Consider the following 23968-nt stretch of genomic DNA (forward strand, 5'->3'; position numbering starts at 1 on the left):
AGCCATATTAAAAGCTCTAGCTTCATTCAATTAATAATCCAATATAATAATCAACAATTATTTTTATATAATATATAGTATTTTTAAATATTTTTAAATATTTAAAAATATTTTTTTTAAGATTAATTGAGGAAAAGAATATTTTAAATATAAAAAAATATTTTAAATATTCTTTTTCAATTAATTTTTAAAACAAATTTTTAAAAATATTTTTATATATTCAAATACTTATTATATTATATAAAAATTATTGTGAATTATACTCATTGGAGTAATAATTATTGATTGAAGCTTGTTATGGCACAAACTGAACATCTTGTACATTGTCTGTATAATATTTTACTTATTTATAAAATGTTTTTTATAAATAAATGTAATATTATATATATATAATATATAAGATTATAATATATAAGATTATTGATGTTACATTGTATAACTCTCATTTCTTTCTCTCTGCTACATAAGTACTTATGACGTGAAAGAACTTACGAGTAACGTATGATGGCTCAATGCAAGAATATTTAATCACGTAAAAAACTTGAGTTCAAATATATCAATATCAATTTTTTTATAATATATTGGAATATAGAAAATCATAGAAATATATTTTTTATATAGGCGATAAACTTAAAAATTTGATATTGAAAATATTTTAATCATTTTACAACTACACATACTATAAATATATAAATGCAAAATAATTCCGTAAATAAATTTCAAGTAATAAATCAATTGCACACATGCACACAGCTGGTATGTAGATTTTTATTAAATTTATTTTCTGAATTATTTTACACTTATATATAGTGTATGTAGTAAAAATATTTTCAATATATTAAAAAATTTTTAAATCGCCGAAATATATTTTTTTATCATTTTTCTATATTCTAATATATATATATATATTATAAAAAAATTGATATTGATATATTTGAACTCTAATTTATATACTGGATGATATACTGAACATCCTTGCATTGATTATACATTACTCAACGTTCTTTCACGTTATAAGTATTTGGAGCAAATTATACAATAGCATCAATAATCAAAAAGAAATCAAGAATATAATCAACATATCCCTTATATAATATATATATATATATATATATATATATATGTTATATATATATATATATATATATATATGTTATATATATACGTTATGCACATATGTGCATAACCATATATACAATTTCCAAAAAGTGGGTGCTTATTAGTCTTGCTACGTTACTGCTTTCTGCTACGGAAGGCCAGAAAGCATTTTCAGGCGGCATCTCGCGTATACCGGCACGGTAGATGAACAAGGAGAACACGTGATTATCGGTCCTTGTCTCTCTTACGTGCGTCCGCGTGAGCGATGCAGTTGGTGTATGTACGTGTACAGACATACACCACTACATAAAACCCGAGAATTGGTTTCTCGGCGTTGGCAACACTGAAACCGGAGTTTTGCGTTGTCACCGCACGAGGTCTCCAATATCAATTCGGAGTTTGCCTGGGTGTACTGCCGACCCTTAAAAGAAAGGAAAATGCGACATATGAGTTTTTTTATATAAGAAATTATAGAATAAATGTCAAACAAATTTATTTTTGTCTCTGTAGAATAATTATAAAATAAATTTTAACTAAAAAGAATCTTTTGTTATTTTAATGCAAGAAAAAATTTATTATTTTATAAATAAATATGATTAATACTGTATTTAAATCTATTATATTTATATATTTTTCTTTTATTATTTTTACATTTTATTTAATTTATTATTTTTATTAAAATTTAATTTCATATCTTCTTAATTTTTTTTGCGATGAAATTCGATATACATTGATTTTTGGTTACATGTTACCTCCGATTGATGGCGTTTTTGTTCGTTCGACTGTAAAGTCACTAGATAAATATCTAGTGACTTTATTCAGCTGTCAAATTCCAGGTGACAAGGGAGAGTTTCACGAGAAACGCCGGCGTGGCTGATCTGTCAGAGTCCCGACATGAACTGTCAAATGAGATAAAATTAGAAAATAATACAAAATAAGAGCAAATATAAAAAAAATTAAATTATTTCTTTCTAATCATGCGGAGTAGCGAATTTCACCGTATCTCGCTGAATTTAGTACGTACAGACTTGAGAATTAAATATTAAGGATAGCGAAAAAAATGATCTATATATAATTTCGCATATAGTAGCATTTTTTAAAATTATTATATTGTGTTGAAAAATAATCGTGATTGTTAATAATTCTTTCGTCTTTCGTCTAGGCGATGTTCTGTAATATATTATTGGTCATGTAATTTCACGGTTACGTACTTACGACGTGCGTTTAATGAGTCGCAAGTGTTATAGGTAAGTTGCAGCAAAATCTCCGCATGTAATTAACACTAATGCAGTATATCCGAGTTGACAGAAATATCAAGCAGACAATAGCACTAAAAATACGCTTTATTTTTATGTCAATTGTGTCATTCAATATTCTTACAACAGCATAAAATATTTTTTTATATATATAAAAATTAGTTAAGTATTTAATATATTAATATTTTTAAAAGATGATCTTTTTATTTTTTTACATTAATATAAAAAAAGAACCTAAAAATTATACAGCATTCAATTCACAAAAAATAATATAGCGTTCAATTGGCAAAAATATAAAACAAATTGTGAGATCCAATACAAAAGCATTAAACTATCTTTTATTATTATGTTACTCTCTATTTAATATTCTTTTATATAACAAAATTATATAACTAATTGATATATTAATATTTTTAAAAAATTATTTTTATTACTTTGCGCTAATAAGATAAAACTTTTAAAAATGCAGTGTTCAGTTTGAAGAAATGTGAATCATAAAATTGTGAATCATGAAGTATTATAAGTATATATTTGACATTATTCCACTTATTTCTGTTAATTTGTCAAAACAAAAAAAAAACAGATTATTCACATGTGTTTTGTTTATATGGAGTGATTTGGTATAAACAATCAGAAATGAAATATCTTACAAAAGAAAAATTAAATAAATGAGTGAGAAATATGTAAAAAAAAATTTAATATAAAGTTTAGCTTTATGTATATAAAAGTACATTATAAAACAAAATTTTATAAAATATCAATTTTAATAAAATTAAGAAATTAACAATATCCTTCTCTATTTTATATTTGTATAACTTCTGAAGACATTATATATTACAGAATTTTATTGCATTTGAATATTGATTATTTATCAAAATATATAAAAATACAATATTGTTTTTAAAAAATATTGATGTAATTAATTCCAACATTTAATACAGATTATGATTTTTCACAGATATGTCGGAGCACGTGGAATTGCAGCATCTAGTTGACGTCGACGTGGAGAGTAGCGCGACGAATCACAAAAGAAAATTCTCCATCCCGTTCTGCAAATCATGCCCTTACCTGGGCCTAGTATTAGCAACATTCTCGTCCCTGTTCTTCTCGTTATGTAGCGTCATCGTCAAGAGTCTGGTGGAAATCAACCCCACCGAGATGGCTATCTTCAGATTTTTGGGAGTACTGTTACCAGCAATACCAATTGTGATCTACAAAGGCGACCATCCTTTCCCGAAGGGACGTAGGCTAATACTTATTCTAAGAAGCTTCATCGGCACAACAGGACTCATGTTAAGTTTCTACGCCTTCAGACACATGCCTCTGGCAGACGCTTCTGTTGTTGTCTTTTCCGTTCCTGTATTCGTGGCGATATTCGCGCGAATCTTTCTGAAAGAACCCTGCGGCCTCTTCAACGTCGTCACCGTCTGCCTGACCCTGATCGGCGTGATCCTGATAACCCGACCGCCCCTGATCTTCGGCAACACCGTGGAATCTCTCTCGGATGGCAGCATTAATCCAGGACACGCGGATCTTTGGGGCGCAGTGGCTGCATTTTCTGCTACTTTATTCGGCGCCAACGTCTACGTCCTATTACGCGCCCTGAAGGGTCTCCACTTCTCCGTTATAATGGCAAATTTTGGCTCCTTTGCTCTGGTACAGACTACATTTATATCCTGGCTCATCGGCGCCTTATGTCTACCACGCTGTGGTACAGATAGACTCCTAGTTGTTGCTCTAGCATTATTCAGCTTTGCAGGTCAGATCTTGCTGACCTTGGCTCTTCAGATGGAGCAGGCCGGTCCAGTAGCCATAGCAAGATCCACGGATATTGTTTTCGCGTTCTTCTGGCAGGTGCTTTTTTTCAATGAGATACCAAACCGATACTCAGTAGGAGGTGCTATACTAGTCACTAGTTCAGTTTTGTTAACAGGTTTAAGAAAATGGGCTCTTTCCTTACCTGAAACATCTAACATTAAGAAGTCTCTTGGAATTCTAATGATATAGATAATAATTTTTGTTTTATTTATTTATTTATTTATTTACAAGGTTAAAATTAAGTAATTGTAAGCGACCAAACTGGGCAAAAATATTAATTTATTCAAAACTTCTTCATTACGTTTCGACCTTTGTTTTAGGTCTTTATCAAATGAGCTGGAAAAAAGGATTACAAACTCTTTCAATGATACAATAAAAATACAATAAAAATCGCACAAAACTTCAATGAGACACTTCAATTTACACTTTCATTTTATTGTATTTTTATTGTATTATTGAAAGTTTGTAATCCTTTTTTCCAGCTCATTTAATTGATAAAGACCTAAAACAAAGGTCGAAACGTAATGAAGAAATTTTGAATAAACTAATACTTTTGCCCAGTTTGTTCGCTTATGATTACTTAATTTTTAACCTTGTGATTTTATCTACTAGCGTTTTTTTGAATATTTTTATCTGATTTGATTTATTTATTTATTTATTTGAAGACGAAGAAAGATGGAACTTGAAATGAATTTTATGCATTACAAAAATTGTTGAAGAAACAATATTATTTGTAAAAAAATATTGCGCTGAGTAACAGTGATTTTTAAGTTTATTTCAAAATGTGTAGTGTACACAGTTGAGTTTATTTTATTTATTTATTTTTTTTTTTTTTTACTTTAATCATATTTTTCTTTTTGCATTGCTTTCTCACTACTTCATATTTCAATATATGTATGTATTGTATGTATGTATGCATGCGTGTATATGTATGTATGTGTAATAAAAATGAAAAATGTGAAACAGTAAGAAAGCAAAAAAATCGAGAAGAAAATTACAGGAGACGATAAATAAAATTAATCTAGGTCAATATAATCTATCTTTATATATTGCAGAATCTCATGATTAATTTGAATCTCTTTGTAAACAATTTTTTCTCTTATGCTATTTTCCCATACATATGTGATCATGAATGAAATGAAAAACTAACAAAGATATGTAACATTTTTATTTTGTGTATATTAGAATAATAATGAAATAAATAGAATAATAGGGATTGAAAACAGAAAATTTCGTGAACTCAATTTTCCATAGTTCCAAGAGAAATTTTATGTATTCTCTCTATATAAAAAGATTATGAATATATATAAACTGTATTTTGAAATATATAGCTATAAATAAACAGTAAAAAATTTCTTTTTATTTTTATTTTAATATTTTATAATAAAAAAATTAATTTCTTTAGATAACTTTATTGAACAAACATAATATCTGTAAAAAACTTATATTATCAATTAATTATTAATATCTGTAAAAATTATTTTATTGTATTTTAACATTCATAAACTGCATTATGTAACAATTAAATAAAAATGATCAGAAAAATAATATATATTGATATGTAAATAATATATTTTATCTACATATAATCATATTCAATAATCAATTCTGTGTATTTATAATTTCTATTTGAAAATTTTAATAAAAAAAAATTTGAAATATGTAGAAATAATTAAATTATAAGGAAATTGTAATTAAATTTATAAGAAAATTTTGTTCTATTTTTATTTTATTTTTTTTATGAAAAAAAAATATTTTCCCCTAAAGCTAAAAATCTAGAGATTATTGGATCTCTAACTGAAGTTGTCTGCTAGTAACTTTTTTCCAGTCGTTCGTCCATCTATGTATTTAATTTATCTATGAAAATATGATTTTGGCGCGTAATAAGTATTGAAAAGTTATAATTTCGAGATAAAATTTATCTGTCATGGATAAGAGAAAATTATTGTTCAACACAGGTTTGCATAAAAATGTGCAACCTGTCAGTCAATCATTGGAGCGAACCGCGAGCAATAAACAAATAAGTAGTCCAAACGAAACAATGGAAGAGAAGGTGGATTTATTAGCATCCAAGTCAACATTGAACAGTCAGTCATTAAGAAGTAATTCTTTCGTGGAGAAAAATAATTCATCCAGAGAAATAAATTTAGGTGAAGCTGAGAAAGATCTGTCGCAAAGAGAAAATGTCAATCATAAATTGTCAAAAACAAAGGCCACAATGAGAAAACAGCTGAATAGTCAGGTGTCGGAGAGCACCTCAAGTCAACAGGACAATAATCATTTGTCAGGAGAAGGTTCATCGATGGCAAACAGGTCCCTGAGAGCTGCTAATCATTCGGTTACACAAAAACGTAAAATTATACCTGCAGTGGAAGAGGAGGTTTCGGATAGCGATCTGGACTTTTCATGTGATGAGTCTGCACCAGCAAAGAAGAAGCGAAATGAAACTGTGTTTGATAGAAATTCGCAATCTTCTGCTCGAAATATTAATCCCAGTCGTGATTCTCCTGGGAAAAGACTTTCTCTGATTAATAAGTCACCTGCTAAATCAATTAGTATGTCTAATATTACCCAAAGAAAGCAACAAGATAAATATAAGGAACCTTTTTCGCCTGCAAAATTAAAGAAGCATAAACTTAACAAAGATTTGGAAGAATGTAGAATTAATAACAGGGAGTGTTTTCCAGAAAAAGAGAATTTTCATATACCACCTGTTTTTTCTAACTTTTTGCAGAAATGTGGTATCACAGTATCAATCGATGGTATATATACACTTAGTAAGTTTTTTATTTTATTTTATCTCTATTTTATTTATATATGATTATTATTTTATTATATATATATGTATATAAAAATAATATAATATAATATATTTATTGTATAATATAATTATATAATATAATATATTATTTATTTTATTATGTGTAATAAATATATATATTTATATTTTATATATATATTATATTATATTTATAATTATGTTTATATATTATACATTTATATTATATTTATGTTACCTATAATATAATGAAGAAAGACATATAATTAAATTATTGATATAAAAATTTATGAAATTGTATGACAAAATTTCTTTATTTATATAGATATTCCTTCGTCCATCGCCAAATTAAAGATAAAAAAAGTATTAAGCTCAAAACAAATTCAAAAAAAGGATATAATTGATTCAATAGAAGAATATGTTGGAAATGAAAAAAGTTTTGAAAAAATGTTGAATGACATGGAATTATCGACTGATAATAGAGCTTTCAGTGCTCTAAATAAAATATCTCTGGCAAGAATACTATTAGAAGTTATGGAAGTTCAAGCAGACATTTATAATATTTTTATGTCTAAGCTTAATGAATCTATTCTTATAGTGTAAGTATATATCAAAAATTAAAATCATATAATTTATTATATAATTTTGCTAAATTTAAATTCAAAATACTTCTGCTATATATAATAATTATTTAAATAATAAAGATATATTAATATTAATAAATTAGTTAATTAATATTAATTATACTAATATATATAATATTGTATAAATTGAATGCTTAATATACATATATTTAATTGTGATATTGAAAAAGCAGTCATATCATTTGTTAATACATTTTACAATTTTTTTTATAGAGATACTCCAGAAAAAATACCTTGGGCTGTACCATTGTTGCAACAATTTCGTTTTTTGGATACTATAACAAATGTTGATATAGTAACTACAAATATAGAACAACTGTTAGAAACATGTCCATCTTGGTTTCAATATGAATTGATTTTATTCTTGCCAGATATTTTGTCAGATATTCAGCACCGAAATATCGCTGAAATACTAGGAAAAATGTTGGAAGAAAACAGTGAATTGACAAATGTAATCTTAAACTGCATTGGCAGTTTTAATCTTGACAAAGAATATTTAGAAGAATATAAAGTCAAAGTGTTACATTTGTTGAAAACAAATTTGAAAGTAGAATTTATACCAATTGTTATCAGGTATGTACACACACACACACATATATATATAATTTTAAATTATTATATGATAGGACATTAAGTTAATAAATAATAACTTTTCTAATTGTAGATTTCTTGTTAATAATTATACATGTTCCGATATTGTCAAACAAATGTTGCTTGTACTACGCAATATAGAAATGCAGCCACTCACTGGGGATAAAGTTGAGGAATGTTATAAGAATCAAGTGCAGATAATTCAAACATTAAAAATGTGCATGTTATTATCGAAAGATGTGACAGTTGCTGCAATAATGGTAGTAAAAGATATTAATCAAAATCCAAAGCCATTAGATTTAATCATTTTGCTCCTTATATTCTCTGGAACAACAAAACAGAAAAATGCAGAAGTCTTATTGAAACAAAACATCCGTTCTGGTTTCTATAGGACGAGTTTGCTTCATACACTTTACAATGATTACAAAGAGGTTTGTATAAAAATATATGAAATCTTTATTTGACAAATATAGATTGATATGCTTATAATATATTATATATATTTATATAATACATTTATCAATATTAACGATATATTTATATATATAATATATTTATTTCCAGGTCATTCGAGAATTACAACCATCAATATTACAATTAGCGAGTAAATTATTGAAATCAGAAGAATATGTATTTATTAATTTTGCAATTGAATGGTTCCGATTGCAGTTTCTCGGTCAGAAAGGAGCATTGTTTAAACAACGTGAGATTATAGAGAAGATTATTCTTCTTATGGGTAATAATGATCAAACTGTAAAACATGCGATGACTATACTTTGTAAAATGGCAGAGAATACGATTGAAAGAGAATGTTTAGTATCGCAATGCAATCATCTGAGAATCTTATTAGAGAAGATAAATTGCTTTGGGCTTGAAGAAATTGGCACTTTGAGTGATTTATTGCACAAATTATGTTCAGTTGATGATTCTACTTCGGAATCCTTACGAGATGATTTATTTATATTGTTGCAAAAGCAATTGTCCAACACTAAACCAATGTAAACGAGTTATAGAATTAATATAGTATTTTATTTTATACAATATATAATTATAATTATATTATAATTTATATATATGACATACGAGATATAAATATCAAATAATTTTTAGTACAAAATGCAAAGGTGTCATGGGAGCAGTAATGGCAATAAAACATCTGGCAGGAAAGACTGAAAGCTGTGATAAAGCTCTGAAATTATTTAGTATGTGTTTATTTTATACACAATTTTTTAAATTCTTGTGATATAACAAAGTATAATGAATATAAATTTAACATATATAAGATAGGCAATAAGAGCCAAATCGCGGATGACAGTGCGTTATTCTAAACGAAACTAAATTTTTTTCTTTAGAATTAAATACCTGTGCACAAGGCACCAAATTTTTACTTGGACACGGCCAAGATATAAAATTGGAATAATCTCTACAAGAGATTTTTAATTCCATGTATCCCCTATTCCCCCTAAAGAAATAAAGTGCGAGAGAAAAATATAGATCCGAAAGTCGCAGAATCGGGAATCGAACCCGAGACCTTTCGCTGGTGCCTTGTGCACAGGTATTTAATTCTAAAGAAAAAAATTTAGTTTCGTTTAGAATAACGCACTGTCATCCGCGATTTGGCTCTTATTGCCTATCTTATATATGTTAAATTTATATTTATATATTACAGAGCCTAGTTAAACTCTTAAAGTATAATGAGTTATTAAACTCAAGAGATTTATGTGATAAATATAATTTAATATTCATTAATGTGCATTATTTTCTTTACAAATTAATATAATACATGATAGTGTAAAAATTAATTTAATACAAATATCTCTTTTGTACGTTTACAGATAAGGTAATGAAGAGTGTGAGAAGTTGTTCTAAATCACAACCGTTGTTTTATGATCAGTTGGCACAAGTAATTGCAGAAACTGAAACTATTAATATGACTTTTCTTCACAAAATTAGTGATTGCATCGAAAATGAGTTTGTTAATACATATATGACAGATAAAATACAATCCAGGTAAATAACACTTAAAATTTTTTAAAATAATTATATATATATAATTATTAAAAGCTTTTAATTATATTTAATGATTATATATATATATATATATATATATATATATATATATATATATAAATTTAAAGATATAAGACAGGCAGTAAGAGCCAACTCGCGGATGACAGTGCGTTATCCTAACGAAACTAAATTTTTCGTTAGGATTAAGTATCTGTGCACAAGGCACCAAATTTTACTTGGTCACGGCCAAGATTTAAAATATGAAATAATCTCATATTTGAGATTTAATTTCAATAACTCTTTCACCCCCCTACGGAAATAAGTAAATGCAAGTCCCGATTCAGCGACTTTCGGATCTATATTTTTCTCTTGCATTTACTTATTTCCGTAGGGGGGTGAAAGGGTTATTGAAATTAAATCTCAAATATGAGATTATTTCATATTTTAAATCTTGGCCGTGACCAAGTAAAATTTGGTGCCTTGTGCACAGATACTTAATCCTAACGAAAAATTTAGTTTCGTTAGGATAACGCACTGTCATCCGCGAGTTGGCTCTTACTGCCTGTCTTATATCTTTAAATTTATATTTATATTACAGAGCCTTGTTAAACTCTTAATATATATATATATATATATATATATATATATATATATATATGCAATTGACTGACTAAAAATCTATAAAAATATTGATAGAATGTAAAAATTATTAAAACCAAAATGAAAGTATCAATTAAGATAATTTATCTTAAAAATTATTAAAATTTTTAATTATATATATTAACTTTTTTTTTAAATGGATTAAAGTTTGAATATAAAATCATATATTTATACACAGATATTAGAGGAAATGTTTTTTGTTACTATTTTATCGTTTGACATTTATATTGCAATATTTCAACAAAATATACAGTGAATTTTGAAGATATTCTATATATTATATATAAACTTCATAATTTATTTTATTTGATCAAATTTTTAATTTATATAATTACCAATGATAAAATGATGAAATATAAAGTAATGATGAATATAAATAAGTATATTTAATTTTTGTTTCTATTAGTGAAGAGTTAGTACCGAAATTTGGGCTAAATAATGCAGAACATGAACCAGAAAATTATGTGTTAAATTTTGGAAATAAAAAAAGTGGTCCAATTGCACCAATATTGTTTCGACTTCTCAAGACATGTATTATGAAAACTAGCGCACATGGAGAATTGGAAGCTATAGATGCTCTTTTGGGGTGTAAAATGTTAATGCCACAAAATTTTGATATCCCGGAACCTGCGATATTAGATCTTACTATATGCGCTATTAATTGGTAAGTTTTAAAATTAAATTAAATTAAAATTTAATTATATAAAATTAAATTATTAAAATTTTCTTTTTGTTTTCCTATGATGTAATAATATGTACTTTATTTTCTTCTAATATTTCGTCAAGTCTAGCTGAAATGACTAATTGCAAATGGAATTTTACAGGCTTAGGGAGATAATAACCGGCTTTGTCACCCAAACAGATCCTTTATTACGAAAACAAGTGTTAAACCGTTTAGACACTTTGATATATTTGCAAGGTGAATTGAATATGTTGTTAGCATTATGTGATACTAAATATCAACCTCCACCATGTTATTTCCATCACTTTCCATTACCACAATTTGTAAAAATTGAGAGAAAAACTAGCAAAAAAGGAAAGAAGTCTAAGAAAGGAAATAAATCTAACATTTCTGTAAATATGGAAGATGAATCCACAGAGATAAGTTCTACATTGTGTTCTAAAAATCCAGCATATTTTAGAAAGTTTGATGCAAAGGTATGGTTGACAAGGATTTTTAATAAAATATTATTAATAAAATATATTTCAAAATTTGAAAATTAAGAAATATAATTAATTTTCAAAAGTTTATTTTTAATTATTAATAAAATATAGGAATATTTAAATTTTCTTTTTTAAGCAATATTGATATAAATTAATTGAAAAATTTGTAGTCGAAATGATCTAAAGATCTTGCATGTATAATATTTGAAGATTATTACATAAATATATAATGTTTATTAATACTGTCATTATTATGTTTAGATAGCCCATCTTTTAGACGTTAAAATAAATTCACAGTCGTCACAATCTGAGACAAAAGGCATATCAATAAAACAAGTTTGTTTTATTGTAAGAGAACTGTTAGCAATATTCGAAAATGAACCTTCCGAGTCTTTTGTGAAAGATTTAATACACCTGTTACCAAAGATTTGTTCAAAATTGGACGATGTTGTCAGCAGATTGAGACAAGATAACACTTGCGACTTTAGAAAAGGCGCAAAATTATTGTTATGTCTCCTCACGAAAATTTTTAATTGGAAAGGATTTTTAAGTGTGACATATAACACGTTGCTTCGAGGTGCGATATTTTTATGATAAAAATTAAATGTTACTTATTTTTTTATATTTATTATTTATATTATATTTATATTATATTGTTTATATCTATATTTGTAGTATTTATATTATTAATTTATATTTATATTTTTATTATATATATTTATATTTATATTATATATTACTATTTAATATCTATTATTATATTATTTATATTTATATTATATTTTTACTTATATATTTTTTTAGAGGGATTACGTAGTTTAGCTGGACAAATTAATACAGAAAACGCACGATTACGATCTTGCAAGGAACTTGTTGCAGAATCGTACAAATATTTTGAATCACTGTCAGACATCGCTACCGAAATATCATTAGCTACTGCTCTTGTCAACATGTGTCAATCTTTAATGAAACATTCCGAAACCTATACACAACAGCACAAAAATAAGCATGGTAAGTAATTTAACTTTTTTTATTTTTTTATTGAATATTAATTTTTTCTCTTATACTATTAATTTTTTATTTTATATTTTAGCAAAATTAGCCTATGGATTTCTTTGTCTGGAATGGCCCGAAGATAATACTGGAGCTCAATATAAGTTATCTATTATTCAATTATTAAATAACTGGATAGATAATGAACCATCTCCATTAGATACAGTAACGTCAATTTTGGAATGGTTACCAGATGAAATCTTGAATTTTGAAAATAACCAGAGTGTCATAACAAGAATACCTTCTTTGAACAAAAGCATTTTTCAATTATTATATAAAAAACTCTTTGAAGGTTTAAATAAAGGTATTAATATATCACTGTCAGCAGTCGATTCGTAAGTACATTTTTCTTTAAAAAGAATTAAATTTAAAAAATTAAAATTTTTTTAGAATAACGAAGCTCATTAAATTTTGTTTAAAAATAAGTATTTAATGAATTTAAAGTAATATATAATGCGTTTTCCATAAAGAATTTATTGATGTAAATATTATGTCGTTAAATTATTTTATTTTATTTATTGGCCAAATATTTTTTTTAGAGATCCAAAGAAAATAAAAATATGGCAGAATATTGCATCAAATGTTCAAAAACTTGTACAAATTTGTAAAACATTGAAAACATATGCTAACATACAACTGTTTCTAAAATACATGCCTTTTCTAATAAGACAGTTTCTAAATATTGGAATGCCTATACTAGAACATAATCTAAAATATCAAACAGATGATGTGACAAGTATTCTAAAAATGATGCAAGGTAAAAAAATAATTTTTTTATCAATAAGATACGTGCATGAAAGACATAAATGTTATATAAAATATGATTTTAATTTTAATTATAAATTTTCTAATGAATTTAGAACGTCCTCTCCTTAATGAAACATAAAAAAAGTCTTATTTATTGCAAATTTATCTACAATTAAGTTTTATTTTATTTTATTTAAACAATATAAACATTAAAACCAAAATATCTATATCTTTCTGAAATTCTATAAATTTAATAAAAAACTATTTAAAATTTATTATATTTCCTTTATTATACTTTAATTAATCATTATTAAAGTATATAATAAATTATATAAAGTATGAAATTATTTGTTAAACTAAATAGATTTTAAAATGGTCAAAATTTATCTGTAAAATTAGAATTATGAATTGTTAATCTTACCTCATATATGATTCATTATAAAATATGTAATATATTCTTTTCTAATTATTTTGTTCTAATTTATATAATGTTGTATATGTTTAGGTGGCACACGGTATTTACATGCTATTTGTTGCGACTGCACAGAAAAAAAGAACTTACCATTGACTAAATATGTGCCTGCAGCAAAGTCTACATTGGAGAAGTTAATTTATAGCGTTAAAGGGATGCTAGTTCTTAACGATAGCGCAAAAGCTTTCTGGATGGGAAATCTTGTTAATAAAAATTTGGAGGGTCGCGAGATTCTTTCGCAGGTTTTTGTTAATTAAATTTTTAAATTATTTTATATATATATATATATATATAAACTTTTTATTATATTTTGTACTCAAAGAAGGAAGGAAGTAAAAATTAATGAAGCATTAATTTTTTATATTTTTAATTTTTAGATATCGTCAGAAGAAACCACTTTAACAGAAGTGAATGCACCTTCTGAAGAATTAATAAATGCATCATCTGAGATTCTAAATTCTGATTTAGATGAAGATCCGATAGAAGAATCAGAAGTCGAAGATAATGACTTGGATTTGTAGTTTTTTCTTTATATGTATAAAATGGTAAGCATCAAAGAGTAGTTTTTTTCTATAATATAATATTGCACAATTGAATAAATTTGTGTATGTGGCATTTAATGATATATTTTAGTTAAAAATTAATTAATTTTTAACTAAAATTTTCAGATAATAAAATAGAAAAAAAAATTTTTTCTATTTTATTATTTTATCTGAAAATTTAGAAAAAATATTAAATATTTCTAACATTTCTTTTTTTAGCTGAACAAACGGAAATGAAAGTTCATAAAATCTTAATCTTTTTCATTTAAAAGTCATTAAAAAGGCGCTACAATATTTTTTTTACTAAATTAATATAGGATAAATTAACAATAAATTTAAGATTAAGATTGTGAAATCTATATTAAGATTTATATACAATATATATTTATAAGCTAAGTATTAAAAAATTGTTAAATTGTTAATGGAAAAAAACAGTATATTTTACATTTTATTTGCAAAATAATGGTATAAAATCTAGAATAAGTTTTAATTATTAATATTATATGAATAGGTTTTAATTATTAATATTACGTGAATAGGTTTTAATTATTAATACTGCATGAATAGGTTTTAATTATTAATACTACATGAATAAGTTTTAATATAAGCATGATTTATATGTTTTCTACAATTATTTCAATAAATAATATATTTTGCAAATATGGTTTATTATAATAATATTAATTTTTTAATTATATAACTCGAGTAATAACAAACTGATGTCATTTAACGTCTAATGTTATCAATTGCTTTTGAAAATTTCAAAAAATGGCGGGCTTCAGGTATCACTAAAGTTCTAGATGTCACTAGTTGGAAATCATCCAATAGAAAACGTCATTTTAATTCGAGAAATTCTAGAGGGCAGATCGACAGATCCCTTTTTTTTAACACAACAGCATACCGATCTGACGAACAAATGTTATCGAAGGGTCAGAAAAAGTGATATATCTGTCGACAATTATAATAATTCTCTATTCTCTTATTTAATTCCGATAGATTTCTTTTTTGTAAGATTCCTTTTGTAACTTCCGAAGAAATATCTGAATTGTTACTTCGTTCCACTTTCGATTTATTAGCGCATAAGTAAAAAAGATGGTAAGCAGATTTATATTGCATATAAATTCTCAATCTCCTCAATTCGTTTATTTACTTACAGCTTGTAACTTGATCGTACTTATCTAGAAAATTTACTGTGAATGATATTTTATGTACAATTGATGAGTATTTGTATGATTTATATATTACATCGAGATTTTGTAAATAAATAATAACAGTGTCTGATGTGTGTAATTTGAAATTGTTTATGCTCGATAATTTTGACACGATTTGTTATTTGGAAGTATAAACAAGGCTTTAACGAAATCATTTTTATAGCACGTAAAGTTTGTTTATTAGAAGATGTTTAATTGTGATTTCAAAATGAGAATATTGAATTAGTAAATTTGATATTTATATATATATCTGCATAATTATGAAGAAAAAAATTTATAAATTGATTGATAAAAGTTTATAAGTAAGATATAAAACGTATTCTAATAGCTTATTTATATAATAACAAGTTGCACATTTCTTCTCTGAAGCTATAATTTTTATCTGCGTAATTTTAACAATAAATATAACAGAAAAATCATACATATATATAATTATTTATGTATAGATTATATCGACTTTGTTACAATTTTAACATATTTTATATTATAACATCCTAATATATTTTTTATTTATACTTTTTTATGAAAATATACAATAATACACACACACATACATACAAATATGTGTATCATATTTAGTTATTTAACATTCATATTTGACTCATGATTTACAACACTTGTTAATTGAAATGTAATTAACATTTACAATTACATTTTAACTATAATAATTTATTATTATTTGATTTTAGTCTCATACAATATTACTGGTGCAGCCTGGTCACAGGCCGGAAACAAGAACATATTCTGATTATGAAAGTGTTAACGAATGTATGGAAGGTAATTATATCATATGCATTATAATATATGCATATATAATATAATAATAATGTATATAATGCATGTTTCTCTTATATAAATACAATTTATGAAATGTGATAAAGAATATTAATTTTGTTTTTATATAATAGACTATATTTTAAGAATTATATTTGTATTTTTATATCTTTTTTTATAATATTTTCTTTATACTCAATTATAAATCTATATTAATCATTTGTTGTTTTTGTATTGCAGGTGTATGTAAAATCTATGAAGAACATTTAAAAAGACGAAATCCTAACACTCCAACTATCACCTATGACATTAGTCAATTATTTGACTTTGTTGATCAATTAACTGATTTATCATGTCTTGTGTATCAAAAGTCAACGAATACTTATGCTCCGTATAATAAGGATTGGATTAAAGAAAAGATATACGTACTATTACGTAGAGCTGCAGGACATAGCGAGTAAAATCAGTGTATAAACAAAGATATGTATGTTCTTTTATATATATAAGATAACTCTTAAATATTCTATATTATTTGTCATAATAAATCTATAATTTACAATATTTTATTACTTTGATAATAATTATACTGTACGTTTTCCTCTCTGTCAATATATAGTATACTGTATTTTACATAGTATACATACATTTTACAATTAATATTTACATATAAGTATAATACTTAATTATATCTAATGTATGTATTAACTAAAGAGGGAGAAAAAAAGAGGAAAGATTTACTGTATAAGAATAGAGTAGTTTTTATTTTTATCAGTATTAATAAAATTAGGGAATAATAAGTATAAAAAAAAAGAAAATTAGATTCATATCTCTATTTTTGTGCCAATTATCAAAATATATAAAATCTAAAAATGTATTCTATAAGTATAGTTTGTGTGATTTGTGTAATTTTCAATTTATAAATCATAAAATGAATATTAAAGATATAATGGATTTTATTGTAATGTAAAAATTCTCAAATTTGCAGGGAATTTTTAATTTAATTTTTTTTAATCGAACAACAAACAGTTCAATATCTCTGAAATAATTTTAATCATTTTAAAAAAGTTTTGAATAAAAATTATTTGATTTTTAAGCAGAATATATTTTAATGGGTACAATTTTGTTTTAATAGGAAGAGTTTCGATTTCAAGATTTTATTTTATTCATGAAATATCAATAAGAAGGCATTTAAGAACAAATTTGGATCTTTTTAAAATGTTTTATTTCTTCAAAATCAAATAAAGTTTATTTGAAACAATTTTTTTATTGAATTATGATTTTAAATAATTATTTTCTCTTTCTCTCACAATCAGTTAAATATCTTCGAAATCATTAGTTATTAATTTGGTCTTTACACTCTCCTTTACACATAATTTTTATATGTATTATATTTTTTTTTAAATATATTTATATATTATGTAATGTAATAATTTTTTATATATACTATTATATAAAATATATATATATATATATATATATATATATATATTTTTTTTTATATAATAGTATATATATATATAACAAATAAGCCATCCAATATGCCCACCGAGTCCGACCTACCGTTTTCCATCTGCTCAAATATTTTAATGAATAACTCAATAATTATTGCGAATTTAGCAAAATGATATAAGACTTTTCTATTCAGTTTAACGTGCTCTACCTGCCCACGAAAGGTGGTCCGCGAATTACGGGACACTCTGTATATATTTTTGTTATATATAATTTTAATCAAAATTAAAATTGAATTCAATACATACCGGAACGTGCATGATAGACTTGCTCCTGTTAGAGTTGTAAGATGAAATTTTGACATATAATTATAAATGTGAAATTATATCACATTATATATACTCTTATGATAAATTTTAGGATCAAAAAATTTAGTTGTGAATATTCAATTTAGTAATAACTTTATATGTGTATGACAATCATCTTTCTCTCTCACATTGCTTACATATAAAATTACATATATCTTCAACAATAGTATATATATATAAATCTATAAAACAAGCTTAAATAAAGGGTGAAACGCATACGTTGCAGAGATGTGTTTAACAAAAGATATTTAGAATAAGTAAAACGCATGTTTAATATTTTGACGACTCAATGAATAAGGAATGTACAAACAAATATTTGTGCGATAATTACTTTTAAATAAATAAATAGTTGTTTTTTCACGTAATTTTAATACATATATATATATAGATACTGTTAGATAAAATTTCTATAAAATTTCATCAAATTAGAGTAGAATTCACACATCTTTTTCATATCATATTTTATATCTTCGTTACATTTATAATCTTCTGTGTAATAATACAGAGCGTAACATTTGTATCATTACAATAATAATTATAATAACAATCCGCAACTAATAGTGCAATAATTTTACGTATAATATTAAGGGAAGAAGAGGGGAGAGGATAAAGATCGCATAGTTTAACATTTTTCTTGTATTTTGTCAAATTTGCTTTCAAAGATACTGTCAGAAAAACATTCCTTTAGTTTATAACATTGCATAGACTATCATTTGCAAATCGAAGAAGATTTTTCTCTCTCTCTCTTTCTGTCTTTAGTTCTCTTAAGTTTTTTTAAATAATTTTGTTGATTACATGATGGGGCTATATAAAATTTATTCATTATTCAATAACAATACCTAACTTTCCAAAATTTATTGCAACGCTCTTTCTTTTTATAAAATTAATTACGTTCAATTCTTCTGTTCATAAAAAAACAGAGTTTAATACTCGAGTCCTCAATGATAATTATTTAATTTAACAAGTAAATTGCACGAAAATTACGTATACGCATTAAACAGAATCAAACGTATGATTAAATATTTTTTTCTTTTTTTGCACAAATAACATTTCAGTGTTTTACGCACTTCTTAATTAATCTCAACGTTTTACGAGCCTCGGCCTAATATCTCGGATTAAATTTCATCGTTTAATGTGACAAAGTCTCGTCAAACGCTATAATAATACTAATGATAGTTATTGTGACTGCATGTGATTTCAAATGTCTACTCGATACATTTGATAGGCCACGCAACATAACAATATAATACTAACAATGCTACAAAAGTTTTGTTATATTACAAGCTCCCTTATCCTGCATGAGATAAATTTTAAATAAATAGCTTTTTCTTCTCTTTGTATACGAATCAAGATTCATGTATATACGCTATTAATATATATATATATATATATAATATATACAGGATGTCCTATTTTAACCTTTGGATTGAAATTTCTCGAAAACCAAGATTTTCAGCGCGAAAAATGTTTCATGCAAAAGTTGTAGGAGATTTGACCCTAGATGCTCTTTTGAAGGTCACGTGAAGGTAATCTTTAATTTGTTAAATGAAAACCCCTATTTTTCAATACCTATCTTAAGAGAAAAATACTTATAATGTTTTGGAAAGCTCTCTCGAGATAAACTGCAAGAATATGCATTGAAAAATGGGAGTTTTCACGTGACCTTTAAATAATTATCCAAGATCAAACCAATAATACTATCTTGTGTTCCCCTCGAGGTTATAAAACTTTAGTACGAAACGTGTTTTTCGACAAAAACTTTGGTTTTCAATCCGAAAGTTTGAACGGGACACCCTGCATATTTTCTTTATTATGCCTCTAAGTTGTCTGTATTTCATGTTTCATTTTAGGTCGTTGAAAAAGATTCACGTACAACTGATTCGTTCCAAGCTTCCATATCTTACAAGCAATACCTTTGTGCAAAATTTTTGTGAGAAATGTGCGAGAACCTTCCTTCCTCCTTCGCGTTTCTCTCTTTCTCCCGTCAATCTGTCTAAATGTACGTCGGGGAATCCTTCAGACTGGTATGGCAAGCATCACAGATAGAGACATTCTTCTCGTTCACCAGGGTGCACTTGGGGCACTCCTTGCCGCCGCTGGCCAGCGGCTTGTCCTCGTTGCCTTTGCACCTCGACTTGGCGCACATCTCGCAGATGTCCCGGTCCGGAGTGTTCAGATAGGTGCAGGTGGCGCAGTTCCACCTCCTCGCCACCTGTTGTTCACCATCCTCCTTCCTCTCCTCTTTGCCTAATCGCGCGACGTCGAGATTCTGAAGCGAGTCCGCAATCCTCGCTATCTGGTCCGAGGACCTGTGCGTCCGCGGAATCGGCAGGGTTTGGCTGTTGTGCCTCTTGTCGGCCCTGTTGTTGTACGTTTCGCTGTGTCTGTTCGAGTCTGACAGGTCAAAGGACGAGGACTTCTTCTTGAAGGGCAGAACGTCTTGGTGCTGCTGATGATGATGATGACCCTTACCGTTCATCTCAGACGCGTCGACCTCATTCACTCCGCTTCTCTTCTTGTCGTATCTATACTTGTCCTCGTTTTCCGTCTGCCGGAGAGTCTTGTGCTTGAACGGCTCCTTCTTGTGCTGCAGCAGCACGTCGTCCCGCTCGTCCAGGTCCTTGTAATATCCCAGGCTCTCAAGATTCCTGTAGACGAAGTCCCACGTGTCGTAGCCGTCCTTGCTGACGCCGGAGTTCAGCTTGCTGGCGACCTGCCGCTTCTCGTTCCTGCACTCCTGGTGGTCCCCGTCGCTCGAGGTCTGCCGTCTGTACAGGTCCACCTCGTCCAGGTCCGATATCCGATGGGACGTGGACTTCCGGTGCGTCTTGTCCGCGTAATTCGCCACGGACGCCGGCACGTCGAGCTCTATCAGTCTACCCGTTGGCACTCGGGTCGCGTACGCCGGCAGGGTGGCGCAATAGGGATTCGGCTGGGTGACAGCGGTGCCATAGAACTTATTCCCGTGAGCAGGCAGGCAGCCGTAGCTGTTGCAGCAATTCACGAAACCGTGGTCCATCGGCGGGTGTTGGTAGTAACGATAGTCCGTTGGGGTTTGCTGGCAAACTGCGGGCATCGTCGCGTTGTAATTGACGTGCACGACTGGGTGATGATGATGGTGATAGGGTAGATGCAACGGGACGGGTTCCACGCTCGTCTGCTGCTGCTGCGGATAGTAAAGATCCTTGAAACCGTCGATCTTCGCGCACCGATTCTGATGTACCTTCTCGAGGAAGCGGTAGTTCAACGCCCGGACCGCCTGCTCCGGCGTGCCGACGTGATTCTCGCGGAACTCCAGCACCTCCAGCCAGGAGATGGTGTAATTCTGCGACACGCTCTCCCAGATCTGCTTCAGAATCTGAAATTCGAGGACGGATCAGCTCTATGTCGAGTCCGGAGCTAATTTATGATTCCATTTGTTCACTGGTTGTTTGATACCCATCTATTACCTGACATTCCACGAAGGCTACAATAGCGTCTCTGCTGACGTTGGAGACTTTGTCTGGATCTATCGGTCCTTCCAAGGTCAGGACACCCAGGCCAGTGTGCTTATATCCCATTTGCTCAAACATTAATTCCGCGCCTATCAAATTCGCCTCCACTTCGTGCTTGTAGTAACCGCTGTACGTCTAAATTAAATCAAATTTGCATACATAAAATTTGTGTACATATTAAATCATGCATATTTCAAATATATACAATAAAATATTGACAAATTCTTAATAATCTTATTTATTTTGATTTTAATTGTAATTTTTAATGACATCAGTTTGTTAAAGAGAAATAAAATATAAAATATAATATGAAACAAATATAATATAAATATATATAAATATAATATAAAATGTAAAATATGTGTGATATAATAGGATAAAATAAAATATAATTAGATATAAAAATATAAGAAGGTAAAAAGTAAAAATGCAAGATGTAAGTCATCTTAAGCTGCAAAATGAGGCTCGAATAAAATAATAGTAACGACAGCATATTTTTGACAGCTGATTACCCTCACTGTCCTGTATTCTTTTCGCCAAGGCTGTGCCAAGAGATTAGCCGCATACAAGGAAATTGCACTCCAAGCAGTTGCTGCTCTGTATCCACTGAAATCTGTCACCGTCGCTGCTGATCTGTGCAAAATATTTGCTGTCTCTTGAAATACATATTTATTCTCGTTGGGTACCAGACAAAGGTATTCCTTTATAAAGCCTAAAAAATTTATATATACACTATTGAATATCAGAATATACAAAAATATACATATATAGAAATTGATGGTTACATAAGATGATATAGATTACCTTCCAATTTGTGTCGTTGTTGCAGCTTCAATGGACTGTCATCCGTTTGCAAATACACTAAATGACTCTGCTCCAATTTCATACTAATCTCTTGTAGCCTATCTTTACCCCTGATTATCACATCATTTGCCATTTTTGTCCCTGCAATTATAACATTATTAATATAACAACGGGTCAATAAGAAGTAAAAAAATTCTTGCAACTCTGTGTACAGCTTCAACACAAGTGGTTCCTTTAATCTTCATACATATAATTGTGAAAAAAAAATTGAAAGATATTAGTTCTAAGTGTTTTAATGTTTCAAAGAAGCTGACAGTTAACTGAAATATATATGTCGTAATATAACAGTGAGTCAATAAAAAGTTGTAAATTCTTGCAACTCTGCATACAGCCAACACAAGTGGTTCCTTTAATGTTTATACATACAATTGTGAAAAACAATTGTAAGATATTAGTTTGAATGTTTCAGGGAAACTGACAGTTGACTGAAATATATATGTCGTCCAGATGGGAAAATCAGACGCTACAAACCTCCTAGAAATCTGATTTTGGGGCAGATTCCCGATTCAAATCACGTCTAGCTCCAACCTAAAAATAAATCCTATATTTAGTAACGGAATCAAACAGGGTGAAAATGCGGTGAGCTCTTTCGCGATTTTTACTTGTCTTCGCGCGACGTGACTTTCCATGTCCAGATTTGCGCGTCTCGTCGCAGAAATAAACGGGATAAATTATTAAAATACGACGTTACATCTCGCGTTTCGCGTATAAACCGTAAATATTTTTCGCAAAATTTTTTCTTTGGTTATGTTCGCGTTTCGTTTAGCCACGAAACGCGAAGATATACTAGACGCGACACCGAATATTTTTTTTCCATGAACTGTCAAAACTCCGCCAAGCGGAAATTATGTGAAACTTGGACGCGAAAACTTTGAAAATAAATTTAAGATAAGAGAGAAAAAACTGAAATATAAAAAAAATTTAAGTAATATAATTTAAACTAAAATAATATAAAAACAATTTAATCTATATTG

At 27.8% G+C, this 23968-nt stretch overlaps 4 protein-coding genes across 6 annotated transcripts; 3 read left to right on the plus strand and 1 right to left on the minus strand.

The window, feature by feature from the left end:
- The first annotated feature begins 1937 nt into the window (after positions 1-1937).
- On the plus strand, positions 1938-5512 carry LOC114928821 (solute carrier family 35 member G1). The gene is made up of 3 exons (XM_029300180.2): positions 1938-2114; positions 2261-2345; positions 3313-5512. The coding sequence occupies exon 3, from the start codon at positions 3315-3317 to the stop codon at positions 4359-4361; it is 1047 nt and encodes a 348-aa protein (XP_029156013.1). The 5' UTR covers positions 1938-2114; positions 2261-2345; positions 3313-3314; the 3' UTR covers positions 4362-5512.
- A 504-nt stretch (positions 5513-6016) lies between these two features.
- Positions 6017-15407, plus strand: Fancd2 (Fanconi anemia complementation group D2). Of its 2 annotated transcripts, XM_029300198.2 has the most exons (16): positions 6017-6949; positions 7277-7550; positions 7809-8168; positions 8260-8617; positions 8751-9184; positions 9297-9388; positions 10022-10196; positions 11263-11520; positions 11681-12014; positions 12282-12597; positions 12825-13031; positions 13114-13408; positions 13613-13830; positions 14326-14534; positions 14670-14837; positions 15054-15407. In XM_029300198.2, the coding sequence occupies exons 1-15, from the start codon at positions 6100-6102 to the stop codon at positions 14811-14813; spliced, it is 4524 nt and encodes a 1507-aa protein (XP_029156031.2). In that variant the 5' UTR covers positions 6017-6099; the 3' UTR covers positions 14814-14837; positions 15054-15407. The 2 variants fall into 2 exon arrangements, with proteins under 2 accessions (XP_029156031.2, XP_085340005.1); XM_085483879.1 differs by lacking the exons at positions 14326-14534; positions 14670-14837; positions 15054-15407 and having other exon boundaries at positions 13746-13807.
- Positions 15408-15715: 308 nt separating this feature from the next.
- On the plus strand, positions 15716-17380 carry e(r) (enhancer of rudimentary). The gene is made up of 3 exons (XM_029300197.2): positions 15716-15929; positions 16735-16822; positions 17060-17380. Exons 1-3 carry the CDS (start codon positions 15927-15929, stop codon positions 17278-17280), a joined length of 312 nt encoding a protein of 103 aa, XP_029156030.1. The 5' UTR covers positions 15716-15926; the 3' UTR covers positions 17281-17380.
- A 1874-nt stretch (positions 17381-19254) lies between these two features.
- tamo (PUB and ZnF_RBZ domain-containing protein tamozhennic) lies at positions 19255-23935 on the minus strand. 2 transcript variants are annotated; one of them, XM_029300191.2, is made up of 6 exons: positions 23466-23935; positions 22935-23075; positions 22643-22842; positions 22086-22265; positions 21860-21994; positions 19255-21802 (listed from the first exon to the last, which is right to left on the minus strand). In XM_029300191.2, the coding sequence occupies exons 2-6, from the start codon at positions 23065-23067 to the stop codon at positions 20630-20632; spliced, it is 1821 nt and encodes a 606-aa protein (XP_029156024.1). In that variant the 5' UTR covers positions 23068-23075; positions 23466-23935; the 3' UTR covers positions 19255-20629. The 2 variants fall into 2 exon arrangements, with proteins under 2 accessions (XP_029156024.1, XP_029156023.1); XM_029300190.2 differs by having other exon boundaries at positions 19255-21994; positions 23466-23522; positions 23597-23934.
- Between the last annotated feature and the right edge of the window lie 33 nt (positions 23936-23968).

This window comes from Nylanderia fulva, unplaced genomic scaffold (genome assembly GCF_048542155.1).
Source record: "Nylanderia fulva isolate GAGA-0341 unplaced genomic scaffold, ASM4854215v1 Scaffold274, whole genome shotgun sequence".
NCBI classification, from domain to species: Eukaryota; Metazoa; Arthropoda; class Insecta; order Hymenoptera; family Formicidae; genus Nylanderia; species Nylanderia fulva.